At 48.4% G+C, this 17,116-nt stretch overlaps 1 protein-coding gene across 3 annotated transcripts in view; it reads right to left on the reverse strand.

Annotated features, from left to right (window-relative positions):
• lyst (lysosomal trafficking regulator) overlaps positions 1-17,116 on the reverse strand; it is a 482,598-nt gene that overhangs the window by 35,904 nt on the left and 429,578 nt on the right. For all 3 annotated transcript variants that reach the window (XM_072498518.1, XM_072498516.1, XM_072498517.1), the window contains 2 exons: positions 11,177-11,407; positions 10,451-10,640 (listed from right to left, as the gene is read on the reverse strand). In XM_072498518.1, coding sequence (XP_072354619.1) covers positions 10,451-10,640; positions 11,177-11,407 — 421 coding nt within the window. The remainder of the gene's footprint in view (positions 1-10,450; positions 10,641-11,176; positions 11,408-17,116) is intronic.

Genomic DNA, 17,116 nt, shown 5'->3' on the forward strand with positions numbered 1-17,116 from the left:
AATTCCTCCACCATGTTTCAAAAGGACACGTGGCCCACTACAGCCACCATCACCCTCAGCGGCTTTACAGGCCACTCACAGCAGGGGCACATCACAGCCCCTGTACCCATTCAAATCGGCAACATCACCACCAAGCACCCCATAGTTTTAGTCGACCTGCCCCACACAGCAGAACGCATTTTGGGCATAGATTTTATGAATTCCCACAACCTGTCCTTTGATCCAGTCAACCAATGTCTGGAAAATGGCAAAATCTGCAAGAGTCCCCGCAACGCTCACCATAGGGGAATATGCCAACAAAATTAGCGCAGTAGGCGAATTTTGGTGTAACCCGACTACAATTAGCACGGACAAGCAGGTTAGGGCAGTGTTACAAAAGAACAGGACAGCATTCGCGGCCCACAAACACGACTGTGGCCGGATGACTGGTTCAGTACAAATCACAGGACCTGATTCTAGACCCCAAAAGCAATATGTATTTCCCCAAGAATCAGAGGGAGAAATCACAAAAGTAATCAACAGCTTATTAAAGCAGGGCGTACTTAGATCAGCAGCCTCCACTAATAATGCCCTGATTTGACCAGTGAGGAAGCCCGATGGATCATGGCGCCTGACCATCGATTAGCGGGAACTCAACAAAATCACCCCCGTAGCAGCCCCCACAGTAGCCACAAGTCCCGAGACCATGCTCAAGCAGGGACTCCATTCCCGATACTTTACGGTTTTGGATATCAGTAATGGATTCTGGTCCATTCCATTGGCAAAGGCGTGCCAGTACAAATTTGCCTTCACCTTTAAAAACCCACAGTATACGTGGACATGCCTTCCACAAGGATTCCACAACTCCCCCTCCATTTTCCACCGACAGCTGGCAAATGGTTTAGCCAAATTTTCTCGCCCCGAATGTCTGGTCCAGTACGTAGACGACCTACTACTGCAGACAGACACCAAGGAAGAGCACATCGAGCTTCTGTCCGAACTCCTGGAACTCTTACAGGCAATTGGATGTAAAGTTAACCTCAAAAAGGCCCAGATTTGGAAACACAAAGTGATATATTTGGGTACAATTATCACGCACGGTAAACGCGAGATCGAGCATAAAAGGATTGACTCGATTGCCAAATTGCCTCTTCCCCAGAACGTTTCAGCCCTCCGGTCGTTTTTAGGACTGGTTGGCTACTGCCGAAACCACATTGACGGTTTCGCCAGCAAGGCAGCACCCCTCTCAGACCTCCTAAAGAAAGGAGCCCCCTGGAAATGGCTTCCGCAGCATACGGATGCTGTGGACTCGTTGAAAAGAGCACTCATAGCAGCCCCCGCACTACAAGTTCCAGACCCGCTTTCCCCCCACACTATAGAGGTAGCAAGCACAGACCGCACCCTTTCGGCCGTGCTCCTCCAGGAACGGCACGACCAGTTAAGGCCCGTGGCTTACGCCTCCAGAGTTTTAGATGCTGTGGAGCAGGGATTTTCAGCCTGTGAAAGGCACCTGCTCGCAGCTTTTTAGGCAGTACAGTATTTTTCTTACATTACCGGACTGAACCCCATCACAATCCTCACGGAACACACCCCCACCCAACTTTTACTGGACGGACGACTCAAGGACGGTACAGTTAGTCAGATTAGAGCAGCCGGATGGACCCTTCTTTTGCAGGGACGGGACATCACTGTTAAAAGGACAAAGACCCACACTTTTTTAGCCGATAACCTACAGTATCCCGGAACCCCCCATGAATGTGAAATTCTCTCTCCACACCACAACACAGGCCCCTTTATTGCGAAAACACCCCCCCAGAAAGATAGGTAATTCAACCCAGAGCCCCAAGCACACAGACACGTGCAAACCCATAAGGATACATGTGGATGGATCTTCCACAATATTAAAAGGGAAGCGCATAACAGGATGCGGCATTTACGTCGAGGAAGCGCAGGGACGCGCCCTAGAAGAAATAGCAATAAAACTTCCAGGACACTTAGGCGCACAGGCGGCAGAACTTGCGGCCATCGCATACATAGTGGAACACCCAGATTCCTTCCCCAGCCCAGCAGACATATATTCGGACAGCCTCTATGTCTGCAACAGCCTTACGGAATTCCTACCCGTGGATAGCAAGAGGATTTGTTTCCGCAGACGGCAAACCCCTCCCTTCAGCCCCATTGCTCCGTCACATTTTAGAGCGAGCACAGAACCGGACCTTTGGAATAGTTAAAGTTCATAGTCACCATCGTTCCTCCCCCCCTGGAAATGTAAAAGCCGACGCACTGACAAAAGCAGGTTCCAGGCACGGATATTTTTGGACACCCCCCGAGAGCGCACCAGTGAATGCAGTTCAGGTCTCGCAGACTAATATCGAGGATTTAGTACAAGCCCAGAAGCAGGACAGCAATCTCAGGGAGATTTTGAAAGGAAACTATCCAGCACCCTATGAGAGATTCAAAAATGCACTGACCACACATGACGGTGTGGTGTTAAAAGACACCCTTTATTGGTTCCTGAACAGGACAGGAATCAGCTCATCTGTTTGTTTCACGACAGTCATGGACATCAGGGAATTGATCCCACTACAGCCCACCTCAGGCAGCTCTGTTGGTGGCCGAGTTTGAAAGAAGATTTAACTCACTACGTTGAGAATTGCCTTATCTGTGCCCAGAACAACCCGGACAGATACGCCAAAAAGGCTCAGCTCAGTCACACCCGCCCCGCTAATGGCCCCCGGACTAACATCCAGATTGATTATATTGGACCATTGCACCCTTGCAGGAATGGTTATAAATATGTACTCGTGGTGATAGACACGTTTACGAAATGGGTGGAAGCATTCCCATCCAGAACGAACACGGCAAAGACCACAGCCAAGATTTTAACCCACCACATCTATACGAGATAGGGATTCCCCCGCAACATTGAATCCGACCAAGGTTCCCATTTTGCGGGATGTGTCATGAAGAACATCATCACGATATTTGGCATTACCCAAAAATTCCACATTGCATACCACCCCCAGTCAAGTGGGATCGTGGAGCGCATGAATCGGACCCTAAAATCCACCCTCAGAAAAATGGTCCAGCAAAACAACACCACTTGGGATTCAATCCTCCCTTTTGCGCTGATGTTTTTGGGAAATACAGTTTCAACATCCACAGGTTACACCCCACACACCCTCATGACCGGACGCCCCATGAAAGGCACAGAATTTTTATTAGGATTAGATTTGACCAGCCCCGAAGTGACGGCCCTCACACACGAGAAAGCAGTAGAACAATTAGTGGCGAATGTTAAAACGGCTCAGCTAGCAGCTGCAGTGAAATTGGGCACAAGAAAGAAACAGAGCAAGGCCTGTTTCGATAAGATGCGACTGAGTTCAGTGTAGGACAACAAGTCATGCTCTCCGTATACAACCCCAGCACATTCCTGTCACCTAAGTATTCGGGTCCGTACTCCATTGCGGACAAAGTCTGCCCTTCCGTCTACAAAGTAAAGTACCCCAATGGAAAGACTGCGTGGTTCCATATCAACCAGCTTAAGGCATATGGACCACAGTCTAACCACGCACACCACGTCATGCTCGACGCAGCAGACCACACCCCGCCCACAGCCAACGTAACCCTACTGTCCCCCAACATGTCCATCCCAGCCATGGACTCAACCCCGACTCCACCCCCGACCTACAGACTCCGCCCCGGAACGCCCACAGACTGCAGCAGCAGCGACAGCGACTGTGACTCGGACAATAGCCACAGCACGCCTCCCTACTATCCCCATGCAACAGGACCCACACCCAGCGAATCTGACCACGATTCGAGTGATCCCTTTACGATCACTTTCCTAAACAAACCCCACCACCGACCTACAATGACGACCCCGATTCCGTCCCCACAGAACTAGACACCACCTTTTGGCACCGAGATAATTTATACAGACTCGCCGGAATGACGATAGCGATCCCAAATCACATCAAGCAGCCCTATCAGCCCTGATACACTCGAGAGTTTGGCATGACGACTTTGAGTCTGACTCCCAAAACGAGAACCCCTTTGCGATCCTGTTCGCAACCGATAACTGAGGTGTCCAGATGATGTTTTAAAAGGAACCGCTTGGGAGAAAATGGTGTCCTTTCTCATGGAACCTGCAGCATGTTTGATGTTGTTTGTACTTGTACTGTTAAATGTTGTATGTTAGACCGGAATTTTTTTTTCCACGGCCCCACGACACCACCCTTCTGACGCCCACTGGCAGTCAGAGAAACTAGTTTGGCCAGACGCTAGTTCAGCGGAACTAGTTTGTCCGCAGAGACTTGTTAATGTCCCAGACGCCAGTTCAGAGGAACTCGTCTGTCGACTGAAAAACAGACCCCCGTTCGTAACTGCCCTTCTGGTTCAAAGGAAGAACCAATACGGCAACCCCCTCACGATGACTACATTTCTTGTCCGTTCTTGTCGGTTGCTCAGGCAGTGGAGAAACGGCATTTGGACCCGCCCTGCCTGGGAACCCCCCTCTGGTCAGCTACACTCGGGTAGGGCACACACGGCATTGGTCGCCGTCCTACCCGGGGACTCCATCCAAATCTTACCCGTCGCGGCCCATACGCACCTCATTTCGGCAAGTTTAGTTCAAAAAGTTTTGTTTTGTTTTCAGGTGACCCTTAGGTTGCCAACCCTCCGCTATTTACATCCGCAATCATTTGGATGGTAAACCGCACAGTCTGCGAGACGGCTCGCACTGGTTCAGTATTTGTAAGTGTGTCTTGTTCTGAAATTCGGTTTTTGGAAAAAGAAAATGAGGGAATCACACATCGTGACCAATTATAAAGGGAGTAATTAGCACTAAAGGACAGACAGGCTATCATACGAGATATTAAACCAAGATAGTAACAGAGACTATGCTTGATCCCACAGAACTCCAGAAGCTCCAGGACCAGAGAAGAGAAGAGAAGTGAAAGAAGAAGAACCATGAGGATATCCTCCGCGTGGCTCATCACCATAATGGACATTTGGTTGCGCGCGAACGCGAACCCCCTGACCTCAACCCCCCCCAGCCGTTAATGACTCACTTTCCCATAGTACCCAGAGCCCAGTCACAAGCGACACCATACCATCTTGGTGTGACAGGTTTATAACCTGATACTCCCTGTCCTACTTGATAGAATCCCTACTAGTATTGGCGATACTCTGCTGCATCGTGCAGACCATTCATCTGAGGAAATGGAGAAGGAGAGCCTACCGCGCTCACACCCGGTATATAGGATAAGATCCCCTATTTTCATATATGACTAGACCCCCGCGATCTATAATAAAGAACATTCGTTTGCGTTTTCTGTTGTGAATAAAGAAATGTTTCATGAGCGATTGTACAATCCTGAGCTTGACTGCCAAGCCAGAAAAATGTGTATAATGCTGCTATGATTTTGTGTGTATTGTTTAGGAAGTTAGTGTGATGGAATGTTTGAGTATGTGTAGTTTATTAAGGATAGTTAGAGGTTCCAATTTTCCTATTTTGTAATGCATTTCCCTGTTTGACATAGCACCCCTCAGAATTGTTAGTTAAAAATTTTCTTGCATAGTTATGGTCAGTGTAGAGGCCATAGAAGAGTGCTCGTCGGGTCAGGGAATGAAGAACAACGCAGTTATGTGATCCTTCATGCTTCACGTTAGGATCACAAGGTGGGAGTGTAGTCACCTGGGTTGGCCAACTCCCGACGTAAAATGGAGAACAGCAAAGGCTGCAGGGAAATTCAGCCAACACAGGCAGAAACTAGCAGGTGCAAGTTTACTGTGTATTAAACTCTGCAAAAGCCCAGATAGCATCGATACAAGCAGCCATCTGCATAATAATGTAGCAGCCATCTACATACTAATGAGCGATCCCCGGGAACAATCAAAACATTTGGGATAAACAAGGCCAAGCCAGACTCCTCGGCGCCAGCAGGAGCCAACACAAAAGAGGTTAACGGACACCTGAAGACCGTCCATCGATCAGGGAACCGCTCCAATATTGGAGAAATCGAAGCAAGCGATTGGAACGAAGTCCAATCACTTGGAACCAGGTACAGGGTCCGCCCCGAAAGATGGGAAGCCCCATGGGATTATAAAGTTAAGCCCCCAAGTTTAAATCATTCTTCTTGACCGGGTCACTCAGCAACGCGAACCAACCCTTGACAGTGACCGGTTCAGCTGCCGCCAAGAGACCGCAAGTCTTAAGTCAATGCTCGCTACGAGATAGGCGCTCCTAGCTACCAGTCCGTACCAACTTTTGAATCCTGCAGACTCAGAACCCGAACGAAAGGCCATTTGTTCCCCTGACCTGGTGGGCCAGTCCGAAGCTAAGTATAGGCCTGTTAGTTGTCGAAGTAGCTTAGAAGTAGAATTTATGCATGAGTAGCGATTACTGTGTATAATAAATGTGCTTTGATTTGAATCTTACTAATTGGTGTGTTGAGTTATTGATCATTACTTGAACCTCGTGGCGGTATCATACAGATCCCTGGCGACTCGAGAGCAAAGGTTATAAAACAGAGCCAATTGAACCAACCAAAAGTTAGCAACAGGGTGCCGCCAGAGCTACGTAAGACGCATCGCTCTCGACCTGGAAGGGGAGGGACTCGTCAATGGCGTGCATCGTGGTCTTTGCAATGTCTGCTTTGATGCGGCTGAAGGCCTAGCGGGCCTCTATCGACAGGGGAAAGCTGTGAATTGGATCAGGGGACGTGCCCTGTCCGCATAGTTGGGGACCCACTGGGCGTAGTAACTGAAAACCCTAGGTAGCGCTTCAAGGCCTTAGAACAGTGAGGGAGGGAGAACTCCATAAGGGGGCGCTTGCGTTCAGGGTTGAGGCCTGAAGTAGGCCATTTTCCAAGACCATATTTTTATCTCATCTCATCAAACATTCTTCATTTATGAAACTGTTTGATTGGACTGATTGGCACCGTTTAACATTTATTGGACTGTTTTATTGGACTGATTGGCACCGTTTATAATATAATGTGCCCACAATGCAGAAGGGGACACCCGGATGGACATTCATTTAAATCCCCTTCTGCATTGATGGAAGACACTTGTTCTGCCCAGCAATAGCACGAAGCTGCATCTTAAAACGGCCCAATGGCCAGGAGATCGGGATATCTGCGAGTCAAGACCCTGGCAGTGGGATATATGGCACAACTGTATTGCAAAGACTTATGAAAGAATTAAGTAATATATTAATAAAATGGCCAAGGCAGGCAAAAAAACCAGAATAGAAGGAATAAAAGAAATATATAGATTAGATTAGCGTCCCCCACACACACAGCAGGACAAAGATGACATTAACACCTTATCTAGCAAACACATAAAAAGCATAGCACAGCCACAGACATCGGAGGTCGATTTAGTTAAGGAGACACATCAGGGAGATAATGGGAAACACATTAGAGAAGGGAAGGACACCGGAGCAAGCACAGATAAATCTCATCAACACGAACACACTCCATACAGATGCAAATTGACAAGAGAGGGACACCGGAGCGAGCACAGATAATCTCATCAACACGGACACACACCATACAGATGCAAATTGACAAAGATGCATATTCTCAGTTTAAACCTGTCTGAGATATCTAAATCAAAACTACCCTTTAACTATTATGTATGAGCAAATGTTCCCAGCTCGAATTTGAATTCCTATAAAAATCCAGAGCGAATGTGTAATTGTTGAGATCAACGTGGACCAAACCACTGTTTCAGTAATTGTACAATAAAGAACAACGCTTTGAACCTTGCTTTGAGACTCGGGCTCTTGACTGCACTGGTACAAGGGATTTTTCCCTACAACAGGCCTATAACTCCATTTCGCACTACGTAGCCGAGGATGGCTAGGCGGTCGGTGCTAAACACGCATTTATCCTTGTTGTATGCAAGGTTAGGGATTTTTGAGGTCTGGAGGAATTTTCGGAGGTTGGTGTCATGGTCCTGCTGGTCGTGGCCGCAGATGGTGACATCACCGGGATACGGGAATGTTGCCCGTAAACCGTACCGGTCAACCATTCGGTCCATCTCGCGCTGGAAGACCGAGACCCCGTTGGTGACACCGAAGGGAATCCTTAAGAAGTGGTAGAGCCGCCCATCTGCCGCAAAGGCAGTGTATTTGCGGTCACTAGTGCGGATGGGGCGCTGGTGGTAGGCGGACTTGAGATCCACCATGGAGAAGACCTTATAATGCGCGATCCTGTTTACCAGGTCGGATATGCGGGGAGAGGGTATGCTTCCAGCTGCGTAAACCTGTTGATGGTCTGACTGTAGTCGATGACCATCCTATGCTTCTCCCCGGTCTTTACCACCACTACTTGAGCTCTCCAGGGGCTGTTACTAACTTCAATGACCCCTTCCCTCAGTAGCCTTTGGACCTCTGACCTAATAAAGATCCGGTCCTGGGCACTGTACCGTCTGCTCCTGGTGGCGACGGGTTTACAATGGGGTGAGATTCGCAAACAGGGAAGGCGGGTCAACCTTCAGGGTCGTGAGGCCGCAGACAGTAAGGGGGGGTGGTATAGGGCCGCCGAATTTGAAGGTTAGACTTGAGGTTACGCTGGAAGTCTAAACCCAGGAGTGTAACCGCGACGAGGTGAGGAAGGACGTAGAAATGGAAATTTTTGAACTCCCTTCCCTCGACTGTGAGGTTCGCTACACAAAACCCCTTTATCTCCACCGAGTGTGAACCGGAGGCCAGGGAGATTTTTTGATTAACGGGGTGGATGAGGAGAGAACAGCGCCTTACCGTGTCGGGGTGTATGGAGCTCTCCGTGCTCCCAGAGTCAATTAGGCAGGACGTCTCGTGCCCGTTGATGAATACAGTTGTTGTAGCAATTGAGAGTGTTCGAGGCCGGGACTGATCCAGGGTCACCAAGGCTAATCGCAGCAATTGAGAGTTCTCTTCGGGCAGTGCGTGGTCAGCCAAGCTGGGGTCCTGGGGGTTCATCCAAGATGGCGGCTCCCATTGGTCGCACATGGCTGGCGGTGCACAAAATGGTGACGCCCATCCCTCTAACGTGGCGTCCGCGGGACAAGATGGCGGCGCCCGGGTTCCGCACGTGGCCCTCGAATAGGAAGATGGTGGTGACCGCTGGCCGCACGGGGACCGTGGACAAGTTTGTGGTGGCGGTCCGCATTCGCCACCGGAGACCACGGCAACCGCACGGGCCTGACATACCCCCATAAAATGGCCCTTTTTGCCGCATCCCTTGCAGGTGGATGCACGGGCCGGGCAGCGCTGGCGGGGGTGCTTGGCCTGCCCGCAAAAGTAGCAGCGGGGCCCCCCCGGGGTTTCCAGGCCGCCTTGCAGAGCAGGATTGTAGGGGGACGGGGGAGGTCTTGGGGCCGGCCGCGGAGGGGTTCCACGCTGCTCAGGGGGCTGCCGCGCGGTCGGGAACGCAAGCGCGGGCGTTCCTGGAGGCCACGTCCAGGGAGCCTGCAAGGGCCCTTGCCTCCTTGAGACCCAGAGTGTCTTTCTCTAGCAGTCGCTGGCGAATTTGTGAGGATAGCATACCTGCCACGAAAGCGTCCCGGATCAAGAGTTTGGTGTATTCGCTCGCCGAAACTTGCGGGCAGCTGCAGTTTCTCCCCAACACCAGGTGTGTACGGTAGAATTCTTCCAGCGATTTCCCCAGGGGTTTGTCGCCTTGTTGCAAGCAGGTGCCTGGCGTAGACCTGGTTTACCGGGCGAATATAATGTCCTTTGAGCAGCTCTATTGCTGCATCAAAGTCTTCCGCTTCCTCGATGAGGGTGTAAATCTCCGGGCTCACCCTTGAGTGCAGGACTTGCATTGTCTGCTCTCCGGTGGGTGTGTTCTCGGCTGTCCCGAGATACCCTTTAAAGCACGCCAGCCAGTGCTTGAAGACTGCCGCTGAGTTCGCCGCGTGGGGGCTGAGTTGCAGACACTCCGGCTTGATTCTGAGCTCCATCCTTTTTTAAAAAAAAAACTAGCTTACTAAATTGATGCACGATCAATGACCACTAAAGCGAGGTTGTAGTCCAACTGAAGGCTTTAATAAGCTAGATGTTTCCCCCAGCAGCTCAGGTACAGAATGAAGGCTGCTGGGGCGGCACGGGCTCTTATACCCCGCCTAGCAGGGCGGAGCTACCATACATTCTAACCAATAGAAAGCATACAGTTTCCACCAATGGTGCTCCAGTCTATCAGGTACCGTAATACCTCTAATACCACAGTGTCGATGAGAAAAGCTTAGATGCATTTAAGGGGAAACTGCATAAACATACGAGAGAGAAAGGAATAAAGGACATGCTGATCGTGTTAGATAAATAATAGTGGGAAGAGCTTTGAGTGTTACATAGACACCAGTCTGAAGCATTTGGACTGAACAAATGTACAGCACAGAAGGATGCCAATGTAATGTACAACACAGAAACATACCAATGTAATTTTTGCACAGTGAAAAAAAGTAAGAATCCATTCTATACCTTGCTCTTTGCTGTATATCATCATGAGACAAAATTTCCTTGACAGACCGCAAATGGCTCTGGTTGGCAATGCTAATAGCGATCCAAACTGTTCTCCATGGGGTTGACTGAAGCAAACCACAGGATCTGGTGAACTGGGGGAACCCACGTACTCGCCCCACTTCAGCCCATGAATCCAGGGAAGAGGACTCTGAGACACAGGCCACAAAATAAGATTTAAAACAGGATCAATCACCGCAGGCCCCTTAAAATATTGTCCAAAAATAAATTCCTCATATAGTTAACAATGCTACACTATTAGTAATCACCAAGCCTGCAAATTGTTTAATTAATAATTAGTTACATACATTTTGACAAGCTCTAAATAAAGAAAAAATTTAAGCTTGGAAGAGCAAAAGATCTCTTATAATGTGCCAATCCATAGTACAGTGTTCATATTGAATAAAATTAAATGACTAACATAAAAAACAGAAAAAGAATTTAGGAAAATTTATCAGGTGACTTCACTAAGAATGAAAAGACTGGTTGTGCAATTATCACATTTTTTAGAGATCAGCTGTATTTTCGAATGAAAAACAGATAGTAATTACACATATGTACAACAATCAACAGGCAGTAAATACCAGCTGGGCCATCAAGGCTACTACATAAGAAAGTCTGAAGAAATATTAACTGCTTCTAAATTTGAAAACTGAAGCAAATTTACAACAGAAGAAATGTAAATACCGGGTAGATGACTTCCTTGGCATGTTCTCTGCTCTCTCTGAAAGCAAACTGCACAAGGAGACCCATAGCTGCAGGCAGCTCCCCCTCCATTGAGAGTCTAGGCCCGTGCCTGCTCGGATGAGTATATGTGAAGAGCTGGCGAGGGGTCTGACCGTAGGTCTTGATCATAGTTTCCAGGGCTCGTCTTTGCACTGGGTCTTCAACAGCAGATACGTCCATGCCAAAGTATGTCTATCAGCAAAATATGAAATAAGATCATTGTAAAATCAATTAAAATATTTATTTCCATATTTATTGGTCTGAATATACAATGGATCAATTCCATGACAGAATGTCAATAAGAGGCAATTGAAGAAAAAATAATTTGTTTTATTTTTGACTGTGCCAAGACACAGCATATCCCATGTATAACTAGCTGTATGATGCCAGGAAGGCTTAACTTCAGCCAGCTACCCACCCACCACTGAAGAAGGTTCAGAATTCATCCTAATGGGCGGCACGGTAGCACAGTGGTTAGCACTGTTGTTTCACAGCTCCAGGATCCCAGGTGCGATTCCCAGCTTGGGTCACTGTCTGTGTGGAGTCTGTACATTCTCCTCGTGTCTGCATGGGTTTCCTCCTGGTGCTCCGGTTTCTTCCCACTAGTCCCGAAAGATGAGCTCTTAGGTAATTTGGACATTCTGAATTCTCCCTCTGTGAACCCGAACAGGCGCCGGAATGTGGCGACTTGGGGCTTTTCACAGTAACTCCAATTCAGTGTTAATGTAAGCCTGCTTGTGACAATAAAGATTATTATTTAGGCATGTCTGGTGCTAAATGTACAGTGTATTCAGGGCTAGTAGTAATGGAAGCTGGATGGAAATGCAAAGGTCGCGACCTGAAACAATGGGCTAAATTTTCCTCGTCTCAGAGGGCTGTGAGCAAAGTTGTAAATACAGTGTTAGGTTGCCTACTTGACGCATTTCCACCTTCGAGTGATCTTGCCAGAGATAAAGTCGACGCAGCAGTGGGTGGCCATTAAGCTCATTAATAGGCCATTGAGGGTACGGTGATTGAGCCGCCAGGATCTTCCCAATGATGTAGCAGTTCCCCAACTGAGGCCAAAGCCTGCCTTTAACTGGAGATGATCTCCCGGAGCCATCAACTCCTTTTGTCACTCAGAACAGCACAGATCTTTTGGAATGTGAGGCAATAGATGTGGCTGCAAGCCATCCTGTGGAGGGGATCCTCCATCCATAATGATAGCCTGGTAGCTATGGCCATGCTTGTTTTTTTAGAATCATAAAATTAATAGAGTGCAGGAGGTGGCCATTCGGCCCATCAGGTCTGCAGCAACGCTGCAAGAGTACTCTACCTAGGCCCACTCCCCCACCCTACCCCCGTAGCCCCACCTAAACTGCACATCTTTGGCCACTAAAGAGCAATTTTAGCATGGCCAATCCATATAACCTGCACATCTTTGGACTGGGAGGGAACCGTAGCACCCGGAGGAAACTCAGAGACATGGGGAGAACATGCAAATGCCACACAGACAGACGTTCACCCAAGGCCGGAATTGAACCCAGGTCCCTGGCGCTGTGAGGCAGCAGTGCTAACCAATTTCCAGCGTGCTGTCATATATTCTAATATTTTAATTTAAAACATATTTTTCCAATTAAGGGGCAATTTAGCGTGGCCAACCCACCTACCCTGCACATCTTTGGGTTGTGGGGGTGAGACTCACGCAGACAGGTGAGAATGTGCAAACTCAACACGGACAGTGACTTGGGGCCGGGATCGAACCAGAGTCCTCAGCACTATGATGCAGCAGTGCTAACCACTGTGCCATTGTGCTGCCCCATATATTTTAATTTTTAATGTCATTTTCCCAATGCTGCAGAGAGTACCTCTAGCTGACTGACTGCCAAATGATCAAATATGACCAGTCCAAAGATATGTCGGTTAGGTATATTGGACATGCTAAAAATGCCCCTTAATGTCCAAAAGGTTAGGTGGGGTTATAAGGATGGGGCTGGGGATTGGGCCTAGTTAAGGGTGCACTTTCCAAGGGTTGGTGCAGACTCAATGGGACAAATGGCCTCCTTCTGTACTGTAGGGATTCTATGATCATGACCCAACTATTGGGCCACCTGCTTCATCATCGGCACATGATCCTTAATTGGATAGGGTTCCCAAAGGCAGCTTCTTAATTGGCCACCCCTAGGAAGATCATGACCAATGCCCCGCCATGGAACTTCCAAGTTGCTGAAGTGATTGAGGTTGACATTGGGACTGCGATCCAGAATCACAGAATTGTTACAGTGAGGCCATTTAGATTATTGTGTCTGATCCAGCTTCCCAAATGAGCAAATCACTGAGTGCCATTCTCCTGCCCCATAATCCTTTTTAGATAACAGTCTGATTCTCATTTGAAGGCCTCAATTGAACCTGCCTCCACTCTACTCTCAAGCAATGCATTCCAGATCCTGACCACTCACTGCGTGAAAAAGTTCTCTCTCAAATCACCGTTGCTTCTTCGGCTTATAATTTTAAATCTGTGTTCTCTCACTCTTGGCCCTTTGACGAGTGGGAAGTTTCTCCCTGCACTCTTTTCTGCACTCTCTCAAATGTCCTTTTTAAAAAAAAAATTGAATCATGGGATGTGAGCATTGCTGGCTCGGTCAGTATTTATTGTCCAACCGAAGGTGGTGGTGGCGGCGAATGTGGAGAAGGTGCGGAGCTGGGTCTGAGGTGTTGATTCCCAGTGGGTCAGAATGGAGGAGAGTTTGTGCAGGGGGTCGGGATTGAAAGCACTAGCAACAGTGCCGCTTCCGATAGCCACGGGGAAATACTCAGGGAGTCCGGTAATAATAGCTTCATTGAGAATTTGGAGGCAGTTTCGCCAACACTTCGGGTTGGGGGCAGGGTCAAGGAAAATGTCGATTCGGGGGAACCACAGATTTGAGCCAGGGAGATGGGATGGAAGTTTTCAGAAATGGGAGAAGGGGATTAAGACACTAAAAGATTTGTTTCTTAGGGGTCGGTTTGCAGGATTGAAGGAGCTGGAAGCGAAGTATGGGCTGGAGCAGGGGGAAATGTTTAGATACATGCAGGTTCGAGATTTTGCCAGAGGAGATACAGAGCTTCCCGGTGGATCCGGCCTCCACATTGCTGGAGGAGGTGCTGACGACAGGGGGACTGGAGAAGGGGGTAGTGTCAGCAGTTTATGGAGCTATTTTGGAAGAGGAGAAGGCACCACAGGAAGGATTCAAAGCAAAGTGGGAGGAAGTTTTGGGAGAGGAATGGAGGAGGGGTTCTGGTGTGAGGTGCTCCGGAGAGTGAATGCCTCCATCTCGTGCGCGAAGTTGGGGCTGATACAGCTGAAGGTGGTATACAGATCATACCTCACGAGGGCGAGGATGAGCCGATTCTTTGAAGGAGTAGAAGATGTGTGTGAACGTTGCGGGGGGGTGCCCCGCTAATCACGTTCATATGTTTTGGTCCTCTCCAAAGCTAGAGGATTACTGGAAGGAGGTTTTCAGGGTAATTTCTAAAGTGGTGCACGTGAAACTGGACCCGGGCCCCCGGGAGGCCATATTCGGGGTGTCGGACCAGCCAGGGTTGGAAACGGGTGCGGAGGCAGATGTTGTAGCCTTCGCCTCGTTATTCGCCCGAAGGCGGATCCTGATAGGTTGGAGAGCAACCGCTCCACCCTGTGCCCTGGCGTGGTGGGGGGACCTGGTGGAATTCTTGACTCTTGAGAAAGTTAACTTTGAACTGAGGGGAAGGATGGAGGGGTTCTACAATTCATGGGCATTATTCATTATGCACTTTCAAGAACTGGGTAACATCGAACATTAGTTGCGGCGTGTGGGTGGGAGGGTTGGGGGATGGGGGCTGTGTGTGTTAATGGCGACTATGGGTGATCCCTAATTCCTTTTTGTCATTTGTTTGTGTGAACATGTGGGCTAATGTTTGGGGTTTGGTGGGAAGATGGATCGTTGTTATTGAGATGTGTAGCTACCTGAGTTGGCCACTTCCTGACTTAAAATGGAGATCCGCAAAGACTACAGGGAAATTCAGCCAAGCCAGGAAAAACTAGCAAGTGCAAAGTCTCCTGTGTATGAGAACTTGCAGAAGCCCAGACAGCACTGAAACCAGCAGCCATCTGCATACTAATGAGCAATCCCCGGGAACAATTGAAACATTTAAGGTGAATAAGGCCAAGCTAGACTCCTCGGCGCCAGAAGGAGCCAAGAGAAAGGAAGGCCAACGGACACTCAGGGACCGTCCAGCAATCAGGGAACAACTCCAGTATTGGAGAAATCGATCCAAGTGATTGCGAAGCCCCTGGGGACTATAAAGTAGAGTCCCCAAGTTCAAATCGTCCTTCTTGGCAGGGTCACTCAGCAGCGCGAACCAACCCTCGACAGTGACCTGCCTAGCTGCCGCATCAACCAAGGAGTCTCCAGTCAACGCACGCTACGAGATAGGCGCTCCTAGCTACCAGTCCATACCAGCATTTGAATCCTGCAGGCTCAGAATCGAACGAAAGGCCATTTGTTCCCCTGACCTGGTGGGCCAGTTCTGAAGCTAAGTATAGGTCTTTTAGTGTTAGAGATAATCTAGTAAGTAGAGTTTATGCACGAGTAGTGATTGACTGTGTATAATAAATGTGTTTTGATTTGAATCTTACTAATTGGTGTGTTGAGTTATTGATCAGTACTTGAACTTGAACCTCGTGGCGGTACCATAAATATACCTGGCGACTCTAGAGCAAAGGTTATAGAAACAGAGCAAATTAAGTAAAGATACAACGGGCAACAAATTAAGAGCCAACCAAAGTTAGCAACAGATGGTGATTGATTGACATATTTGTTACTGATTATTGTTTATTGTTGATGGGTGTAAATTTGGTTGAAAGTGTGAAAAAGGAGAATAAAAATATATTTTTTTTAAAAGGTGGTGGTGAGCTGCTTCTTGAACCGCTGCAATACCTGTGATGTAGGTACACCCACAGTGCTGTTAGGGAGGAAGTTGCAGAATTCTGACAGTGAAGAAAGGGGGATATATTTCCAAGTCAGGATGGTCAGTGGCTTTGAGGGGAATTTCCAGGTGGTGTTGATCCCACATGTCTGCTTACGTTGTCCTTCTAGATGGTGGTGGTCATGGGTTTGGAAGATGCTGTCTAAGGATCCTTGGTGAATTCCTGCAGTTCATCTTGCAGATGGTACACACCGCTGCTACTGTGCGTTGGTGGTTCAAGGAGTGAATGTTTGTGGATGGGGTGCCAATCAAGTGGGTTTCTTTGCCCTGGATGGTGTCAAGCTTCGAGTGTTATTGGAGCTACACTCATCCATGCAAGTGCGGAATGTTCCATCTCACTCCTGATTTGTGCTTTGTAGATGATGGGCAGGCTTTGGAGAGAGTTACTCGCCACAGGATTTCTAGCCTCCAACCTGCTCTTGTAGCCACAGTATTTATATGGCTAGTCCAGTTCAGGTTCTGGTCAATGGTAGCCCCCAAGATTTTGATACTGCTCCTGGCATGCCCTCCTGCATTCATTCAATTAGGGTGATTCCTGGCTTGGTAAAATAGTATATATACCAGGCCATGAGGTTACGATTGTGGTCAAGCACAATTCTGCTGCTGCTGATGGTCCACAGCACCTCATGGTCACCCAGTCTCAAGTTGCTAGATGTGTTCAATCCTCAATGTGAAGACAGGACTTGGTCGCCAACACGACAGTACGGTGCTCATTCCTACCGCTACTATAATGGACAGATGCATCTGAGACGATGAGATCAAGTATGCTTTTCCCTCTTGTTGATTCCTCACTACTGCCATAAACTCAGTTGATCATCTATGTCCTTTCAGGCTCAACCAGCTCAGTCTGTAGTGTTGCTACTGAGCCACTCTTGGTGTTGGACATTGAAGTCCCTCTCCCAGAGTACATTTTGT

The sequence above is a fragment of the Scyliorhinus torazame genome, chromosome 4 (assembly GCF_047496885.1).
Source record: "Scyliorhinus torazame isolate Kashiwa2021f chromosome 4, sScyTor2.1, whole genome shotgun sequence".
NCBI classification, from domain to species: domain Eukaryota; kingdom Metazoa; phylum Chordata; class Chondrichthyes; order Carcharhiniformes; family Scyliorhinidae; genus Scyliorhinus; species Scyliorhinus torazame.